Source organism: Maylandia zebra, linkage group LG9 (assembly GCF_041146795.1).
Source record: "Maylandia zebra isolate NMK-2024a linkage group LG9, Mzebra_GT3a, whole genome shotgun sequence".
In the NCBI taxonomy this organism is placed as follows: domain Eukaryota; kingdom Metazoa; phylum Chordata; class Actinopteri; order Cichliformes; family Cichlidae; genus Maylandia; species Maylandia zebra.
The window spans coordinates 24,102,906-24,120,085 of NC_135175.1; the positions used below are offsets into that span (position 1 = coordinate 24,102,906).

Sequence of the window (17,180 nt, forward strand, 5' to 3'; positions counted from 1 at the left end):
ATGTTTAAACCTTGAGCACTGTGAAAGCAATTCCGGCCCAGCTTCAGCTTGGCAGGGAGGGAGATGGGATCACCATATGAATTTACTTTGAGTATGCGCTGATAACTGTGTGTGTGTGTGTGCCTGAGTGGTGTACATTTACACTTGTATACAAGCGAGTGGAAAATGCATGTCTATATTTGTATTTGTGTAAATATACATGACATATCCATGCCTTATGGATGATGCTTAAGTAAAGAAAAGAATTAGAAAAAGCTCACTCTGTTTAAAAAGTGTATGTCTGTGCTTGCAAGTGTGTATCTTTGTATAAAGCCTACTTCTTACTTTGCACGTCAGCAAAAGCACAAACATCACCAAATGTACTTTTAAAGATATTTCAGCATGTGGTCACTTCCCATTACTGGTTCACATGTGTTCATATTACACATTGCACTTTTTAATGCAAACCTTATATACTTATATGCAGAAAAGAGGGAGCCTGGACTTTGCTGGTTTGTATATGAATTGCAGCCAAAACAGTGAAGAAAGTGAATGAAACCAGTGTCGAGTTTCCTTACAGTTGTATATCTGCACTTTATCACAAAACCGAGGTGAACACATCAAATCCTGGAATTTCAGGAATTGGACGAGCGCTTCATAAACAACCATCTGGAAAGATGAAGCCAAAAATTAAACCATGTGGAATTTTACTGGTTATCTTTTCTATTGCTTCCTTGATAGAGAGAGAAAAGCAAATCACACAAGAAAGTGGTCCCCTTGGTCCTTTATCCTACAGTTGTGCAGCGGACTGCATTCAAAAGCATTTTTTACAATTAACTCAAAGCACGGACAATTTATTTTAAGACTAATTTCTTCAACCAGCACGGGCGTGAAGCATCTTGTTCTAATCATGTTTGATTTCTTATGCAACAAGAAATATCGCTTCTACCCAGAAATATGGAGCCACCAGCCACCTCTCATGTATTCATTCACAAATGCTAACGCACTGATGAGAGCTACCATGCCAGGCTCTGGCCCAACTGTGGGTCTCGACATATGGAAAGCATGATCTACCTGCTGACAGCTGCTCATTCCTCACATCTCTATGTTTCACGTCTCCCTAAGATGATTTTCTTTGCGTTCAGGAATTTTATGGGAGCCCGTCGCTCTCTGCAAAAACTTCTGGAGCACTTTGGGAATTGGCCAGTAGCAATGCAAAGTATGTGAAATGTGTATATGAAAGGATGCCAAAGCCCACTCGTATTATAGGTGTCGTTTCTTGTTCACAGTGACTTTGAAAAACCAGCGGGTTTGAGTGTTCTTTCTTTCCCGTGTTAACTCGCCCCGTGTTATTTTTTTTTAAGCTCAGTGGCGACTTTATAAACTGGGCAGATATTCACACAACATTCACAGCTTTGACATGTCACGACAGTTTAAACACTATCAGTCTCCCGGGAGACCGCAGTGAATTAAAGCAAAACATGCAGGGAGGAAATAACTGTTTGTTCCCTTCTGTGAACTGACATTATAGCACTAATAGTGGTAGAATGAGGGCTCGGGAGGGTTTGCATGAATGCGGCTCTATTGCACAACAAAGGCTCTGGAGGGGTGAAGCAGACCCCCGGAGCCGGCCCCTCAGAACAGCTGCCGTGTCCCAGCAGGACCAATTTCACTCAGTTAGAAGTTCAGCGGCTTTCTTGTCCTACTCATCCACATGTCAAAAGTTCATTTGAATAAAGTTAAAAGTGAGCTGGATTTGACTTCCCCACCCCACCCTCCCCACGGCTCTCTAATGTATGAGCGGGGACTTGCACGCGCTCACAGAGAAAGACAAACAGGATGCTTCTACTCGGGTGACTGGGATGAAAGGGACCGTGTGCTTGGACGCAGCTTGAATTCGTCTCCGCTGGTCCTGAGTTAGACAGCGTAGCCCGCTGCCTCCTTTTCACTCTCACGGACTTCGGCCAAACTGTGTGTGAATGAGTCATACTCCAGTAACACCCTGAATACAGCGACTCTGAGACTCCTGATCGCAATTCGATGAGCAGTTATGGGGCATGTGCTCATGCCTGCAGTGAGAATAATAATGATAATGCTCTTTAGCGTGTGTGACAGAGGGTTGGTCCCTTGGTTTGGTTTTTAAGCGTTATCCAAAAGCATGAATAGCGAATATGCTGAAGCAGTGAACATCAACAGCACATCAGCAGCAAGTACAGAAAAACAACTGAAAGCAGATCCTGTTTTTAAAAAAGTGCTTGTGATGGAGAGACTGTACATCATTAAACATATATTATGTATGGGCAAGAGGGGAAAAAATGCATAACTGGAGCAGAGTGGATGGTATTAAAGCTGGCTTTGAGGGAAAACACTGAGCAGAGGTGTTGTGTAAAACACTCAATTTGCCCAAATTACTAAAAATTAGGATGCATTAGTCATGGGAACTATTTGTTTGGCAGAAAAACACTTCAAAACTGCAGAGAGTGCAAGGATACTTTCCCCGAAGCTACTGCTGACTTTCACAATCATTACAGAATGTAGTGCAGTGATAAGTGGAAATGGACTGCCTGTTGTTACAGAGAGCAATCTTTAGAGGGCAAGAATAGTCTGCGTTAAACACTTAGTGTGTCGGGAAACTGAAATTTCAGCAATTTGTAACCAAATTTTATAAGACAGAGGGTGACAGTGATGGATTAACTTCAGTAGGATACCAGCTTTGATGTATTTAGACTGTAGACTGGTAAAAACCTTCTGGATAGTCAGCTGCTGTTCCTCTGTTTGCTTTTGGGTTACAACCGCATCGGTGGTCATAACAGCTGGAGGACACATCGTGGAAACAAGATCCTGCTGCAACAGCTCAAGTAGATGTTCTGCTTTGTCGTCTAGTTTTTCACTGTTTACTTTCATGTATTTTAATCTCTATTGAGCCTTTTTAGTTACTGTAAGATGTTGCAAGTCTAATCACTAATGACTTTTGCTTTAAAGTGGCTCTATTGTGCTTTTGCTTATTATCTGTGACCACAGTTTTAAATAATGAGGTCAGACTATATTGAAGTGATTCCTCTGAGCCTAAGATTCAGGCTTCAGACTGATCCAAATGATCCAAATCTCAGGCACACAGCTCTGACTGTGAGCATAGAAACCCCACCCACATGGTATTTAAACCATCTGTTTTTCAGGGGCAGCCAATCAGCACAAAGTTGGCTTAAAGGGAAAGAAGCTAAAAGAAGAAGCTTGCTTCAGACAGTGAATAAGTTGCAGGTATGTACCAGAGCCCAGCATGAAAATAAAAGAGTGTGTAAGTCATGTAAAGCTTCTCTTGCAGAGTGGAAATGAGGATAAAAGAGGCCTTCAAATAATTCATAATGTACAGATCTGTAAAGAAAGCCTCTGTAAACTGGGCAAAAAAAAAAACCATATGTTGCCTGTGCATGAACACACTTCTATACACACACAAAAATGCATGTACCACAACAGACGGACATGCATTGACTACAGTCTGAGTTTGAGTAGCCACATTTTTGAGGTTCTCGGCATGTTTGTGTGAGTCAACATGTTTAAGTGACTCTGTTTAAGTGGATAAAGGGGAGGTTTTGAAACTTCTTGATCTGGAGAGCTCTGTCGGCAGTCGTTGAGCCTGCGGCAAGCTGGACCTCACAGACTGTCAGCCACATTTATGTTCAGCCTAAAATCCTGCCATCAGAGGCAAAACCATTAGCGATGACTATCGGGACAGATGAGGTTCAGGCAGCCAGCTGTCTGTCCTGACATAGAATGATTCAATTAGAGCAACATGCTCGTAAATATCCAGGTAATTGTAGGTATGCAGCAACAGAAAGAGAGAAGGAGGTGGGCCCACACACTAAGGCCCTTTAATTCATGGCTTTTTATTCACACAAAAAAGGAGTTTTGTGATTAAAAAGAAGAAAAGGTCACGTCTCACTCACCGAACCTCTTGTATCCAAAAGACTGTACTTCCTCCTCGTCTGCAAAGTCGTCTGCGTGACATAATCAGAAACATATGACATAAATAGGTCACACAACTAGGGGTACACTGTATCTGAGACAGTTGTTAGGACTCCATAAATAACATAAAAGTGATAGAGACACTACCGGGCTGCTGCATAGAGTCAAAAATGTATAAAGTTATCTTTAAATACAAAGATCAGGGCAGCCAATGAGGATTTATGCTAGAGATAATAGAGTATCATCTCCTCTGTGTATGTGTGAGTGTGAGTTTAGAGATAGGAGGTCCACAGAACTGTAAAAACCACAGGCTGCGGTTTCTCTGGGTTGTTGACAGTAAACCCTAATTACACTGCTACACTGCACTGAAGACTGGAGCGGAGCACAGAGAACATCGCTGGTAATGGTTAACAGATGGGGCCAGGAGGAGGGTGACATGGGTAAGGGGGAGTGATGGGGGAGCCAGGGAGGGATGACTTTCACGAAGGGGGGGCGTTTAGACTAGATCAGGAGCTACTGTTGCAGAGTGGATCACACATTCCTGAGTGCTAATTCCCCTCCAGTTCACTCTACACGAGGAAGATGCTGATGAATTAGAACGCCTGCAGATTGTTGTCTTTAATCGGCTACTTGTTGGAGTTTAAGCACAAACACAGCAGTCAGTGATGAAGCTCTGCAGGTGGTGCTCACTGGTCATCATCAGTCATACCCTTCTCTTTCTCATGCTTAAAATCAAGTGAATCTAAAGCCTCTCTTTTCTCTCGTTTGTTAGATCTGGGCTTTTTTTAAATTCTCACATTATCAGTTTAGCGGCCAAATTGCGCAAACATTATTTGGTGTTTTAATTCTTTCAATGGGATGAAACTGGTGGTGGAAAAAACTGCATTTTACAACTTCTGCTGCGCAGTAGCGTAATGTCATCCAGATGTGCGCACTCGCAGAACACAAAGAAACACTTACATGTTAAATCAATGCAATATTTGAATGAAAGTAAAGGTCTTGCACTTTTCTTTCTGCAGCAACAGTTACGTACCTTTCATGGCGTTTTATCACTCGTTGAGAACTGTAGAAGAGATGAGGACCGCTGTCACTTTATGCGCATCTCACCATCCAGTGCAGAAGTGTAAACTTGTTCCAACACACTATAATTAAAGGATTTTTTTTAAAGCTACAAGTCTGCATTGACTTTCATGACTCTCAGTTTAAATTCCCATCGTTTCTGCTTTCTTGCTCGCTGTGGCTCAGAAGAGTGTTTGCGGGAGAGCTCAGATGATCCCAGAGCGCTGAGCTAAAGGAGAGTTGAGCTGAGACTTAGACCAGTGTTAAGTTACACAAAGCAGCAAGTTGTGTTTCCGGTGGTCCTTTCAGAATAAATTGTGGTCGCCCCACCTCTTTTCCACCCCTTAAACCACAGAAAATACAACTTATTTCCGGAAGATGAAATAGATGCCTAATAGATGAAGATGCCTTTCACATAATTTGTTCCCATTTCTTCTTTCTATGAAAAAAATACCAAACATATCTCAGTTTATCAAATATAACAATGCAAATGATCAAAAGATATTACTGAAAACCTGGCACCTCTTGTCAAGTGGTAGCCCTAAATTCTATCTACAGGATAGGATTTCGCATGGCACTCGTTCCAAACAAACTGCTGATGCAATAAAAGCATATCTGAATTAAAAACACACACAATAGAACACTCTCTGCCATTCACTGGCTTTCCTACAGCTCGAACATCAACATTATTGAAGCAGTGTTGGATCATCCTAACAGGGAACAGAACAAAAGGCAGCCAACATTTTCCTGAAGCCTGCTTAAAGAAAATACAAGAAGCCCTGCCTAAGAGAGTTCAGGCTGTGTTTATAAAAAATATATATATTATCACACTAAATATTGACTTTTCACCTTTTTGCACAAGCTGTGTTTTTGCCTTATATACTGTATTTCCATTTGTGTATATATTTTTCAACAAGTGACTGCACATATTTTCCTAGTAAAATATAAAGATATGAAGGATGCCTCGGGTCTTTTGCACAGTTCTTGGTTTCAAGACATCAGAAAACAACTTCTGTGTCAAGCTCAAAATCTTTGCTTTGACACATTTAGGGGGGAAAACTAATCTATTAGTCATTTGTAACAACATATAGATGACATTTTCTGTCCTCTCTTTTAGATTTTCTAAGCGCTTTTAAGGTATCTAAATTTAATTTAGGCACGCTTTTATTGTGAAAGCTAAGATACTTCATTTCCGTCACTGGACTCAATTTCTGCATAGCTTTATACATAACTTGACAACCAAACTTGTTACTACATCTGTGCTGCACAGCCTTTCAAAGCAGTTACGGTCCCCGGCCCTCCTGCTGAGCCTCCTCCTGTGGGGACAGAGGAGGTGCGGACTGCTTTCAGCACTACAGACCGCGAGACGTCGCCCGACGCTGCAGTAATCCAGCCGGAGATGAGATTAGGTTACAGGGGGTTGATAGCAATCTCGTCCCCCGGGTAAAAATCTGGTACCCATTAGAGATAATTTCAAAGGTTGGAGAAGGTGGAAGGGAGCACCGCGACATTTCTGCCCAGTTTCTGTTTTGCATATTTAGGCTCATATCTCATGTCCTTCAAGGATTTAAAAATCATTTTAATATCAGCCTCCCTGCGGTAATAGATTAAATATGCTGTTTGGTGACGTGTTATCGTCTGATTTATCACGGCAGCCCCACAATTCTGCAAAACACTGCAGAGTATTTTCCATTGCTTCCACAGAACAGGAGAGAATCCTGCAGGAAAAAATAGCAGGCATACAAAAACTAAAATCAAAAACTTATAGATTCAAGAAAAAGTCTTATGGCTGCGTGAGAGCTGTACTTCAAAGGTATAAAAAAAGTTTGCATGATCCAGCTGCATGCATAAATTAGTGGAAAAACTATAACTATGCATTTTTATTGCCACGATGTCTAAATGAGCTCTGTTTGATAAAGCACAATAAAATCCTCATGACAACATGGCTATATAGATGGTTGCACTTCCTCTAGAAACAACTTATTTTGCTGAGAAGTGTCCGCTGTTTATCCATATTAGACTGTAAGGTTCACTGGGCGCCATTTTTCTTTAACTCTTCCAGGTGTTGTGATAATTCCTGGACACTTCCTGTATCCACAGTCTTCAGATCACTGATCAAACACAGAGCTCCAGCTGCATCCTCCCAGACTAACAAGGAACATCAAAGAAATGAGACAGGCCCACTCTTGCATCTTCAGTCCAGGTTAGTGTCACTGGGTTACATGATGCTAATCTTTTTACACTCGTTCACTTCATGCCAGTAAATTTTCCAGAAACGGATGCAGACAACATCAAGTGTCTCAGCACTGGAATCCTCTGGGCTTGGAAGGAAAGCAGCACACATGTCCAGCTCAGATCTGTTTGTTCTTCTTTCTTTGGATAACACAGCCTTCTAACTCTGGCTCAGCACTAATGGCTTGAGTTTGACCCAGTGTGCCACATAACATACTTCAGACCAAGTTGAGATGATCAAGCAACTAATTACTTGTTTTACTAAAGGCTTCAAAACTGTTATTTTACTGTCGGCTATGATTGGAGCAGCAGGCTAGTATTGGGGCGCAGAGAGAGATCGTGGTGAGCTAATAAAAAGCAGCTGAGGGTCAGGTAGCTTACTACCAAGCTCCTGCTGGTCCTTATTCAGGGGTTGGGACCTCATTTGCTGGGTCAAGGCTTTCTGCAGTGGGTTCAGATTAGCAGGAGATTTAGAAAGCATACAGGAATTCCACATTTGCCACGGTGCCGCCATGTAGTGATTAGAAAAATGGCAACTCAAATCATTCAATTGCTGCAGGAGAGATTCACTGTTGGCAGACTAGAGAAAGTACTTTTCCATAGACTGCTGAGATAGTTTAATAACTTTTTAGTTTATTAAAACTGTACCTTAACATAACCGTTCATGCCCTTAAAAAAGAAAGAAAATTATGATCACTTGGGGGCAGCAGTGACAAGCTCTAAAAAATGATGAATTCTTACTGTAAAATCCTGTTTTTAAAAATAGTCTTAAATCTTCCACAGCTTAACTTACCAACAGGATTTTAAAATGCAACCACTATGACTTTATGCCTGAAAAAGAGATATAAAAATAAGGTAAAAGAGGGCTGGGCTGTACTTTTATGTAATACCAGATTGTACCACAAGAGGGGGCAGTGAGTCAATGTAACCTTTATCCAACCAGTAAATGATTAAACATTTTTATTTAGAATGGCAGCCTGCAAATTCCAAAGCATCTTAAATAAATATATATACTTTAAAAAAAAAAGAAGCAGCTGCAAACATCTGGAAAAATTTAAACAAACTCATTAGACCAACACTGCCTACTGGTAGTAAAGTTTTCAGTTAAAGTTTTTAAGATTAATTAAAAAATAGTGTCTTTAATACAGCTCCAGGTGTGCGGCTGGAATTTTCCATCAGGATCCTGAGTCTACCTGGTATCGCCCCTGGGCAGGGCCATCTTCTCCTCTGCAGTTCTACACACCTGGAGCTGATTGCAGGCAATCAAGCCAGAGTGATTTAGGCCTCACGCTGACATTCATTCACCGCCAGTTCATCATCAACTCATGTTGGTAGCCAGCTTACATGGTTCAGGCTCTCCTTGTGATTTACTCTGCTAACCTTGTTTTCTTGTGACACAGTTCCAGGACTCACCTTGACTCAAACCTCAAGCTTAAGCTCCTCTTTTGGACTCAGGATACCTTACCCAATCTTTGAAATCACTCTGTGCCTCATCTGCCTGCCCTTCCGCTATTGCACATCATCAGAAACCTTCAGATCTCAGGTCAGCCATCCCACACCGTCCAGCTCACTCTGGATTCACGTCACCCCTCCCTCATTGCTTACTCACTCCACCTGCAAGTAAGAAAAGTTGTAAAACATACTAACCATCTACAGAGCTCCTCTCCACTACCCTTCCCTAATTCAGTTGTCCTCTCTCCTCAGTGTGACTGCTAAACTGCTACGTTCCAGTGTATATCAATTCCCCCCTCTCAATCCATGTCAAGCTAGCCACGTAAACTAGGCCTCGCCACGTCAAGTCCTGTGTTTTATTGCCTCTGTCCTTACTTATCATATTTTGAGTTTAACCAATAAACACCGTAAAACGTTCTGCTGTCTCTGCTCTGGGTTCCTACACAGTCCAGTTTTTGGACCAAGCTTTCGGTCTTATGACACACTATTTCTAAGTATGATGACTTCCAGGATCAGATAGTTTCCAGTTTTCTCTGTGTGGATGGAAGACAGATTGGTAACGAACTAAAGGAAGAGTCTGAATACGTAAGTGGAGAAACGCACAAATGCTGATGTTTCAATGAGGAAAACTAAGTATAAAAATGTTGTATGTAAAGTTAGATGTTTAATTACTAAGTGATAATGCATACAGTCACAATATCATTCTCCATAACCGGAAGAGTTTCAGACAGAGTGCCAGAAAGCTTTGTAGCTGTTCTGGTTACTCATGATGACAGATGGGTTTCAGTAAGACACAAGAGCCTAAAGGATTACATGCAGTTTCTTTTGGCTGTTTATCACCAGCTAGTACATTTACAGCACAGGTAACCATATCACCAGGCATACAGCTGTATTACGTGAAGTTGAAATGACAGTGCACATTGTAGAGTCAGGGTTCTTATCGATCTAAACCATATTTCGTGTTCCCTGGACTGGATTATACAGCTGTCTTCTACTGATTTTTTTTTGATACCCTACAGAAATGAATGGCTGCCTGGAATGGTAGAAAAACGGAAAACAAGCAACATAAACTGAAAGTCTACACAGTTTGTTGTTAAAGCTTAAACTAAGAGCAGCTGTATATCCTCTTTTCAGTTACCCTGTTTTGTGTATAGTGTGCACGTGTGCATGTGCAGTCCTCCTGCTCCTGTTGTGGCCTGCAGTGCAGAGCTTAACCCATGATTGAGACCATGCCAGTGTGTGTGCCAATTCTCTGCAGGGGGCTCAGGCTTACTGTCAGTCTGATAGAGATTAAAGCATAAAGTTTTACCTAAGGAGGGCTCTGGACTATGTTAGAGACCATTAAGTGCGTGAGACAGACAAACAACTGAGCACGTTATATTTACAGAGCATTAAAGTTGATCTGCAGGTATGCAGCGCGCATAAGGCTTAATAACCAATAATGCAAACACACTAATAGGATCTGTACTGCTGAGTAGATCCATAAAAATAGAACAATCCTCGGAGGAACCAGACTGTGTCAGTCTCATCCTTCCATAAGCACAAGCTGCTGCTTTTTTTTTTTCGGGAGTCGGATATTTTCAGAGCTCTCAAGGTAAAAGCTTGTTCTACATTTCTTCGGTTTGTGTTTTGCACAGAATGGCACAGTTGCAGTGCAACAGCAGGCTTGGATGAGATATTGGAGGAGACTTGCAATACAGCTGTTGTTTTTTTTAAACTAGATATTTTAAATGTTTGCAACCTGGAAGACATCTTACTCTGTGTTCACTGAAGGTTAATGGGAATAATTTGCATTGATAAGACGCCATAAACTAAATAAATATGCAGTATTCAGAGCAAAAACACACAGTTATGGTTGTTTCCTGTTATTTACTATTTACTTGCTGTTGCTTTCAGCTCATTTAAGAAAAAAATTGTGTAGTAATTTGAGGTTTTGTTGTGTACATTTTTTGGATATTCACCTTTATGTATAATTCATCTGCACTTTATGGTAGCAAGCCATCATATTTCCTAATGTGATACTAATGAACAAATCCAAAAAGATTAACTGACAGCTGCCTTAGTGGATCTGTTCAGCTCATCATGTTTATTGGTTTGACATTGATTTCATATTGGATACTAATGAACTGACATTTTATCCACTCCCCTTCATCCTGTAAATATTATATATAAATTTGCTTGTGAGCTGGCACCACCATGTGGTCGTTGTTTCTTTTTGCTAGAAAAAAAATTTCTTCTCCTGTTCTGAAGCTTGAGGCACGATGTGGAGGTTTCTTGCTCAGATTCTCTTCATCGCTGAAGTCATGCTCTGTGCCGCCGACTCTCCTCCGATCAGCGAGGAAACACTGAAAAGTAAGGCCTTCGCTGACGGAAAAGAAAAGCGAAAAACAAGACACCAGTGATTACTGTTGCAGAGCTTAAAGTATTGTGTGTTCCACGGGTGTGTGCAGGGCTTTCCGCAGCGGGAGAGCAGTATGTTGATGAGGAACTAAAGGGAACTTTGCTCGGAGTGAAGCAGGTGAAGGAAATGATGGAGAAGAAAGAAGAGAAGCACAGGCACCTGATGGATGCACTGAGGCACAGCAGTGATAAGAAGAAGGTGAATTCTGTTCGTTTTGCACTGTGCTGATCGTCCAGTTTCAAAAATCCTGCACAGCATTTGTGGCTGGTTAAGATGTAACCGCAATTAAAACCGTGTTTAAACGGTTTCATGCCAGTCCTTGTGCATTTTTCTGAAACCCACCACATATTTTCTGCTTCACAAAGACAAAGTCACATGGAGAGACCTCAAAGCAGACAGTGAAAAATGAGTGTGGGAGTGCAGCTGGTTAAGTGAGTCTGGGGTGTAGTTTTACTACAGTCAGGATAAATTAACTGTCTCTAGATTATTATATTTTCTGAGTGTTTTCAGAACGCAGGGCAGGGCAGAGTGCCAGAGCCTCAGACTTCATCTTATCCTCTGTGGTTTATTAAAAGGGAATGTATCTGTGACAGAGTTTTCTGTTTTTTGGGTTGGGTTTTAGGGGGTGATGCAGCTGGCCAAAGAAACACAGCAAAAAGTCGAGGAAGCCGAACAACAATGTCAAGATTTAACCAAATCTTCCTTTGGGGAGTGCCAACCATGTTTGGAAGATTCTTGTAAGGCCTTCTATACATCTACGTGTCGCCGCGGCTTCGCCTCTTTCTCGTTCAAGGTTTGACTTCAGCACATTCCAACAAAAGGAATCTCTTTAGGACTGATGTTTAAGGTGCAAACATATCTCTGTGAATCTCTCTCCCTCCCTTCAGGTAGAGGAGTTTTTCAGGAAAATGGCCACTAAGTTGGAAGATGCCGAGCAGGTCCACAATAAAAATCAGGAGAATTCAGGTGAAAATGTCGCAGCTGAAAAGCAGGTCACAGAGGACAAATCCAATATGGAGCTGCTGCAGGCTGAAGCATCGTTCAGCGACCTGTTGTCAAACATCAGCCTTTTGTACAACCAGAGCATTGGTCTGGCCAAGAAGATGCAACCCGTGTTTGGTCACGCCTTTCTAGAAACCTTTGCCACTGAGCTGCAGTCCAGCACGCTTTCGACCAGAGGGTCAAGCTCTGGCTTCCTTGGGTCGGTGGGTTTGGAGCACGTTCTTCACTCAGTGCTTGACTTTGGGAAGAGCGTGCTGGAAGGCTTCAGTGCCCCAGTGGCTGATTTGTTTGAGGAAATAAAAGAAGCTGAAGAGTACGTTCAGCAATCAAGTCGAGGTATCTGATGCACAACGCTGCACTCTTAAATGTGTGTGTTTGTAGACAATGGTTGTTTGTGTGTAACATAATTCATGTCCACCTACAAAGATACAGGCTTGTTTTCTGCAATGGGACCGCTGCAGAGCAGATATATGTGCAGAAGACTCCGCAGACAAGCATCAGAGTGCTGGAAGCTTCAAGACCTGTGTGAGACATGCAGGGATTATCTGTTAAAGGGTAAATCCAGATTTATTTTGCCACTCTTCCCACACAGACACATATAAACAGTTTAAAACTGGTTTTATTTGACGTTAAAAAGAAGGAAAACTATGGAAAACAAAAAATGTCTGTCACAATTTCCTAGAGTCTCAATGCCACATAGCTTGTTGGGTCTGAAAAACTGTCCAAACCCAACAATGTGGTCAGATTAAAATGATTTAGCAGACACAAAAACAGAACATTCACATCTGAGAAATGGGAATCAACTTGTTTAGGGCATTTTTGAGGCTTTACTTGTTAAAATAGTTGTTGATTAGTTTTCTCTTGACTGAGAGGATTTTAAAAAATGGTTTTAACGCTTTTTAGATAGATGCTTAAAATTCTTTCATCAGGAATAATGCAAAAAAAAAAAAGTCCTTTAGTTCAACATGAACATCTGGATTTCTGCCTCCTCATACAGCATGCCCCAGCATGCAGCAGTTGCACTCTGAGATGGAGGAGATGTACATGCTGCTGAACGCCTCCCGTCAGCAGTATGACGGCAGGCTGCAGCTGGTCCACAGACACACAGCAGACACTCAGATGTGGCTCAGCAGCATGCATGACAAGTATGGCTGGGTCAGCCAGCTGTCCAACAGCACAGTGGACCCACACAGCATCTTCAGTGTGATATTGGTATGTGGCTAGTGATGCTGCATCTGTAGACATTATCTTTGCTGTATAAATTGGGAAGCTTTTATTAAGGTTGCAACAAGCCAAGGTTGCAATTTTGAGTCAGACGGCTACTTTCATTTTCATCTCTTCTCATCTTTTAGGTGAGTCCACAGCAACAGATAAAGAATAACAAGCCTAAAGCAGACAGCAGTGTCACTGTCTCCATAATGGATTCAGCCCCAGTAACCATACTGGTCCCAGCAGATCTGGAGGTGGATGACCCTGCTTTCATCCAAAATGTTGCTCTAGAGGCTCTGACACTATATAAACGGAAGATAAAAGGTATTGATCCCACGATTGTGGTCCCTTAGTGCAGTATTTGGCTACCAGCATCACCTGGCAGAGTTCCAAATCGAATTTAACCCAGATGAACTGCGATCATTTGAAAGCGCTTTACACTGCGATCGCTACAGATTGGATAGTATGTTGCAATCCAAGATGATAATGTGACTAGAAAAACAATCATACATTCCTCTTTTTATTGACTTGTTTAAAAAGATTAATTGGATCTACATGAAATCAATCTCTAATTATATTATATTTTTTGTTTTTTAATGGTCTGTACACTTACATAATGTAAAACTTAATAGTTTTTTTCTGCACAGGAATGGAGTAATGTGATCATACCACCATGGGAACAGTTTCTTCATGCAGAGTGAAGAGTCCAGGACATTCAGGTTTTCTCGTGCACAATTAAGCTGATCTGTATAATACTTGAAAATGCACCGCATAGACCTCTAAACCTTCATATGCACAGTTTATGTTGTTCTTATTCATGTATTTTGATGCTTAGATTTTTAAACGTCTACGCAATAAAACAGTGTACACTCCTCAACCTCTATTTTGTTTGTTATTTATGTCACGAGTACTTTTGAATTTAGTTTTTGAATCGTACTTCATAGTATGTTTTGTTTACAGTTTTAAATAAATGCAAACCGTGGTTTGCATCTCGTAAATCTGTAAGAACAGTGAAAGGGTGACTTTTGTTCGTATGCATTTCTCTTATCGATTCATAGTTTTCAATCACGTGATCGACTCACTAATTTGGCGGTAAAGGGGCGCAGTGGTGTTTTGCCCACGTGAACCTTGCTTTGTTGCACATGCGGAAGAGGTCCATATAAGAAAAATCTTCTCCTTCTATGATTGGCCGTTCTATCGCTGTACCCAGAACAGCCAACCAGAGAAGCAGTTTGACTGGGAGCGCAACAAAATGCAAAAAATGAGCGGGAGTTCTTCAGTTGATTCTGAGGCTGGAAACACTGAAACAGTTTATTTACAAAAATGCCCGCAACTTCTGAAATACACGCCGGGGAGCTGCCGAAGCAGGGCAGCTGTGAGAAAGAGGAAAAGCAGCGGCTGACGACGGCGGCCGAGAAGCAGAAAAACTCTGGATTTTTCTGTGATGAACAAGGATATCTGAGTCTGGTGGAGCACATCTTGGAGAACGGCCGCTTAAAGGGGGACCGAACCAACACTGGAGTCCTGTCCCTGTTCGGCGCTCAAGTCAGATACAGCCTGAGAGGTACAGTTTACAGCTAGCATGGCATTGTATCTGTGTGTTAAAAGTACTGAAAACAGAAGGACTGCATGAAGTAATATGAAAAAGTCTTCCTAAAACAAAGTAATCTGCACCTTTTAGTCTGCTAACCACTGTAATTGACTTACAAGTATAAAGTGGCATAACATTAAAATATAAAATAAAGGTAGTCGTTGCATAAATACCCATCTGCAAATGACAGCTGCTTCCTACTTCCTCAGCAACATCACGTAACGTTTTTTTTTTTTTTTTTTTTTTTGCGCAATCTTTCACAGACCAGTTTCCCCTGTTGACAACAAAGAGAGTGTTCTGGAGAGGGATCCTTGAGGAGCTGCTGTGGTTCATCAGGGTGAGCCTGGCAGGAAAACAAAAGAAACACAAGTCAATGAAAATCTTGCCAGTGTATAAATTAGATCTGATATTTTTGCAATCTGTCACAGGGATCAACAAATTCCAAGGAGCTGTCAGAAAAAGGAGTGAAGATCTGGGATGCCAACGGGTCTCGGGACTTTCTGGACAACCTTGGGTTCACTGACAGAGAAGAGGGTGACCTAGGTCCTGTGTATGGTTTCCAGTGGAGGCACTTTGGTGCAGAGTACACAGACATGCATGCAGGTACAGTTTTCACCCAGTTGAATGAAGCTGTGAAGTCATTTGTCAGGATCAGATCTGCTCACCAAACTGTAGCCATGCATATAATTTTTCCTTTATTTGTCCATATTTTTATCCCAGTAGAAGAAAAGCAATGCAGGTTTGTTTGTGGTTGGTGCGGCAGCTATACAAGTAACTGTCTGAATTACTACATATAACTGGAAGTGCATGAGGAAACATCCACCTTTGGACTTTATAGTTAATTTGTTCACTCAAAGGTATTTGAGGGCCACCCTTTATTTAGTCATTCTGAATATTTCATAAAGATGCACAGAAATTCTGTAAAACATACAGCAGGCTGTGGGTTTTTACAGGTGTTATCTTATATGGAAATGCTGCTGTAAATGAAAATCATTTGTAGAGATGTCGAGTTTTCATGTTTTTTCCTGGTTTCATCTTTGGACAGATTACACAGGACAAGGTGTTGACCAGCTGCAGAAAGTCATTGACACCATCAAAACGAATCCAGAGGACCGGCGCATCATCATGTGTGCCTGGAACCCCAAAGGTGAGGCCAACGGAGACCTTTTGCTTTAAGTCGCATTTGGTGAAGAATTATACAAAAGGTAAATCTTTGTCGTGTCTTGTGGTGTTGCAGACCTTCCTAGGATGGCGCTGCCCCCCTGCCACGCACTCTGCCAGTTCTACGTGTGCGACGGCGAGCTGTCGTGTCAGCTGTACCAGCGCTCAGCTGATATGGGATTAGGGGTGCCTTTCAACATCGCCAGCTATTCACTTCTTACCTACATGATTGCACACATTACAGGACTCAAGGTATGGCCAGTGCATTCTTGTCATATTTGATACCTGTTTGGTCCAGCAGTGTCCCCTTTATCGCATCACCTGATATATATTTTTTTAATCTGTCCATTCAGCCGGGCGACTTTGTTCACACCCTGGGAGATGCTCATGTTTACCTCAACCATACTGAACCTCTCAAAGGGCAGGTGGGTTAGTTAAATGTGCTTCTTGCATGTCTCATTGCTTTTTTTTTTTTTAAATTTCAAACTTACACGTTTGTTTGTGTTTCATGTGCAGCTTCAGCGAGAGATCCGACCATTCCCCAAACTGAGGATCCTGAGAAAAGTGGAGAAAATCGATGATTTCCGCATGGAGGACTTTGAGATCTACGACTACAACCCACATCCCACAATCAAAATGAAGATGGCTGTGTAAACTCAAGTCACAACGTTGTTCTGAATGAACAGTATGCTCTCCACTGTAATGTGTGCCTGCTTCACTCATGCTAAAAGTTCAGTTTTTTTTCTGTCTGGTTTGGGTGAACTCTCTTTTAAGCCTTAAGCACTTCAAAGTGTTTTTTTCTCTCTCTTCAAGTTCTTTGTTTTGTGTTTTAAATGAATAATTATCTAAGTCTGTAAATAAAGATGTTAACTTTGTCAGCTTGAGCGCAATCTAGTTGTACATTCAGTACAAAATATGACACTGGTGGGTAAGTGGAGAGTTTGCTTTGATTTTTAGTTTATTTAAAGAGTTTGAAGATGCTAGTTGTGACTTTGCAAGACGTCACAAAAGTTAAAAGATGTGTTCATATATCCTAATAAAGGACGGGTTTACCAATTAAAACTAAGTAAAGGGTGTCACATACAGTGAGCCCAGGTTGCCTACTTTACAGCTTTGTCCACAAGTCTTTAA

At 41.6% G+C, this 17,180-nt stretch overlaps 3 protein-coding genes and 1 long non-coding RNA gene across 6 annotated transcripts in view; 3 read left to right on the forward strand and 1 right to left on the reverse strand.

Annotated features, from left to right (window-relative positions):
• The window catches only part of LOC101480172 (collectin-12), a 43,576-nt gene extending 38,310 nt beyond the window's left edge, over nucleotides 1-5,266 (reverse strand). Inside the window, exons 1-2 of the mRNA XM_004546867.3 lie at nucleotides 4,976-5,266; nucleotides 3,924-3,974 (exon numbers count right to left, since the gene is read on the reverse strand). Of these exons, the coding sequence (XP_004546924.1) occupies nucleotides 3,924-3,974; nucleotides 4,976-4,982 (58 nt within the window). The 5' untranslated portion in view covers nucleotides 4,983-5,266. The remainder of the gene's footprint in view (nucleotides 1-3,923; nucleotides 3,975-4,975) is intronic.
• Nucleotides 5,267-8,384: 3,118 nt separating this feature from the next.
• LOC112435302 (uncharacterized) lies at nucleotides 8,385-9,102 on the forward strand. 2 transcript variants are annotated; one of them, XR_013100137.1, is made up of 3 exons: nucleotides 8,385-8,560; nucleotides 8,634-8,853; nucleotides 8,938-9,102. It is a non-coding gene; the product is annotated as an uncharacterized LOC112435302 (long non-coding RNA). The 2 variants fall into 2 exon arrangements; XR_003024535.2 differs by having other exon boundaries at nucleotides 8,385-8,853.
• A 954-nt stretch (nucleotides 9,103-10,056) lies between these two features.
• On the forward strand, nucleotides 10,057-14,174 carry LOC101480467 (clusterin-like protein 1). Of its 2 annotated transcripts, none has more exons than XM_004546869.5 (9): nucleotides 10,057-10,279; nucleotides 10,908-11,037; nucleotides 11,136-11,284; nucleotides 11,709-11,879; nucleotides 11,974-12,424; nucleotides 12,515-12,643; nucleotides 13,086-13,300; nucleotides 13,441-13,621; nucleotides 13,945-14,174. In XM_004546869.5, exons 2-9 carry the CDS (start codon nucleotides 10,947-10,949, stop codon nucleotides 13,953-13,955), a joined length of 1,398 nt encoding a protein of 465 aa, XP_004546926.3. In that variant the 5' UTR covers nucleotides 10,057-10,279; nucleotides 10,908-10,946; the 3' UTR covers nucleotides 13,956-14,174. The 2 variants fall into 2 exon arrangements, with proteins under 2 accessions (XP_004546926.3, XP_004546925.3); XM_004546868.6 differs by having other exon boundaries at nucleotides 10,058-10,279; nucleotides 10,936-11,037.
• Nucleotides 14,175-14,620: 446 nt separating this feature from the next.
• Nucleotides 14,621-16,933, forward strand: tyms (thymidylate synthetase). Its single transcript, XM_004546870.3, has 7 exons — nucleotides 14,621-14,861; nucleotides 15,152-15,225; nucleotides 15,317-15,491; nucleotides 15,934-16,035; nucleotides 16,126-16,301; nucleotides 16,403-16,474; nucleotides 16,566-16,933. Exons 1-7 carry the CDS (start codon nucleotides 14,621-14,623, stop codon nucleotides 16,701-16,703), a joined length of 978 nt encoding a protein of 325 aa, XP_004546927.1. The 3' UTR covers nucleotides 16,704-16,933.
• Nucleotides 16,934-17,180: the final 247 nt, after the last annotated feature.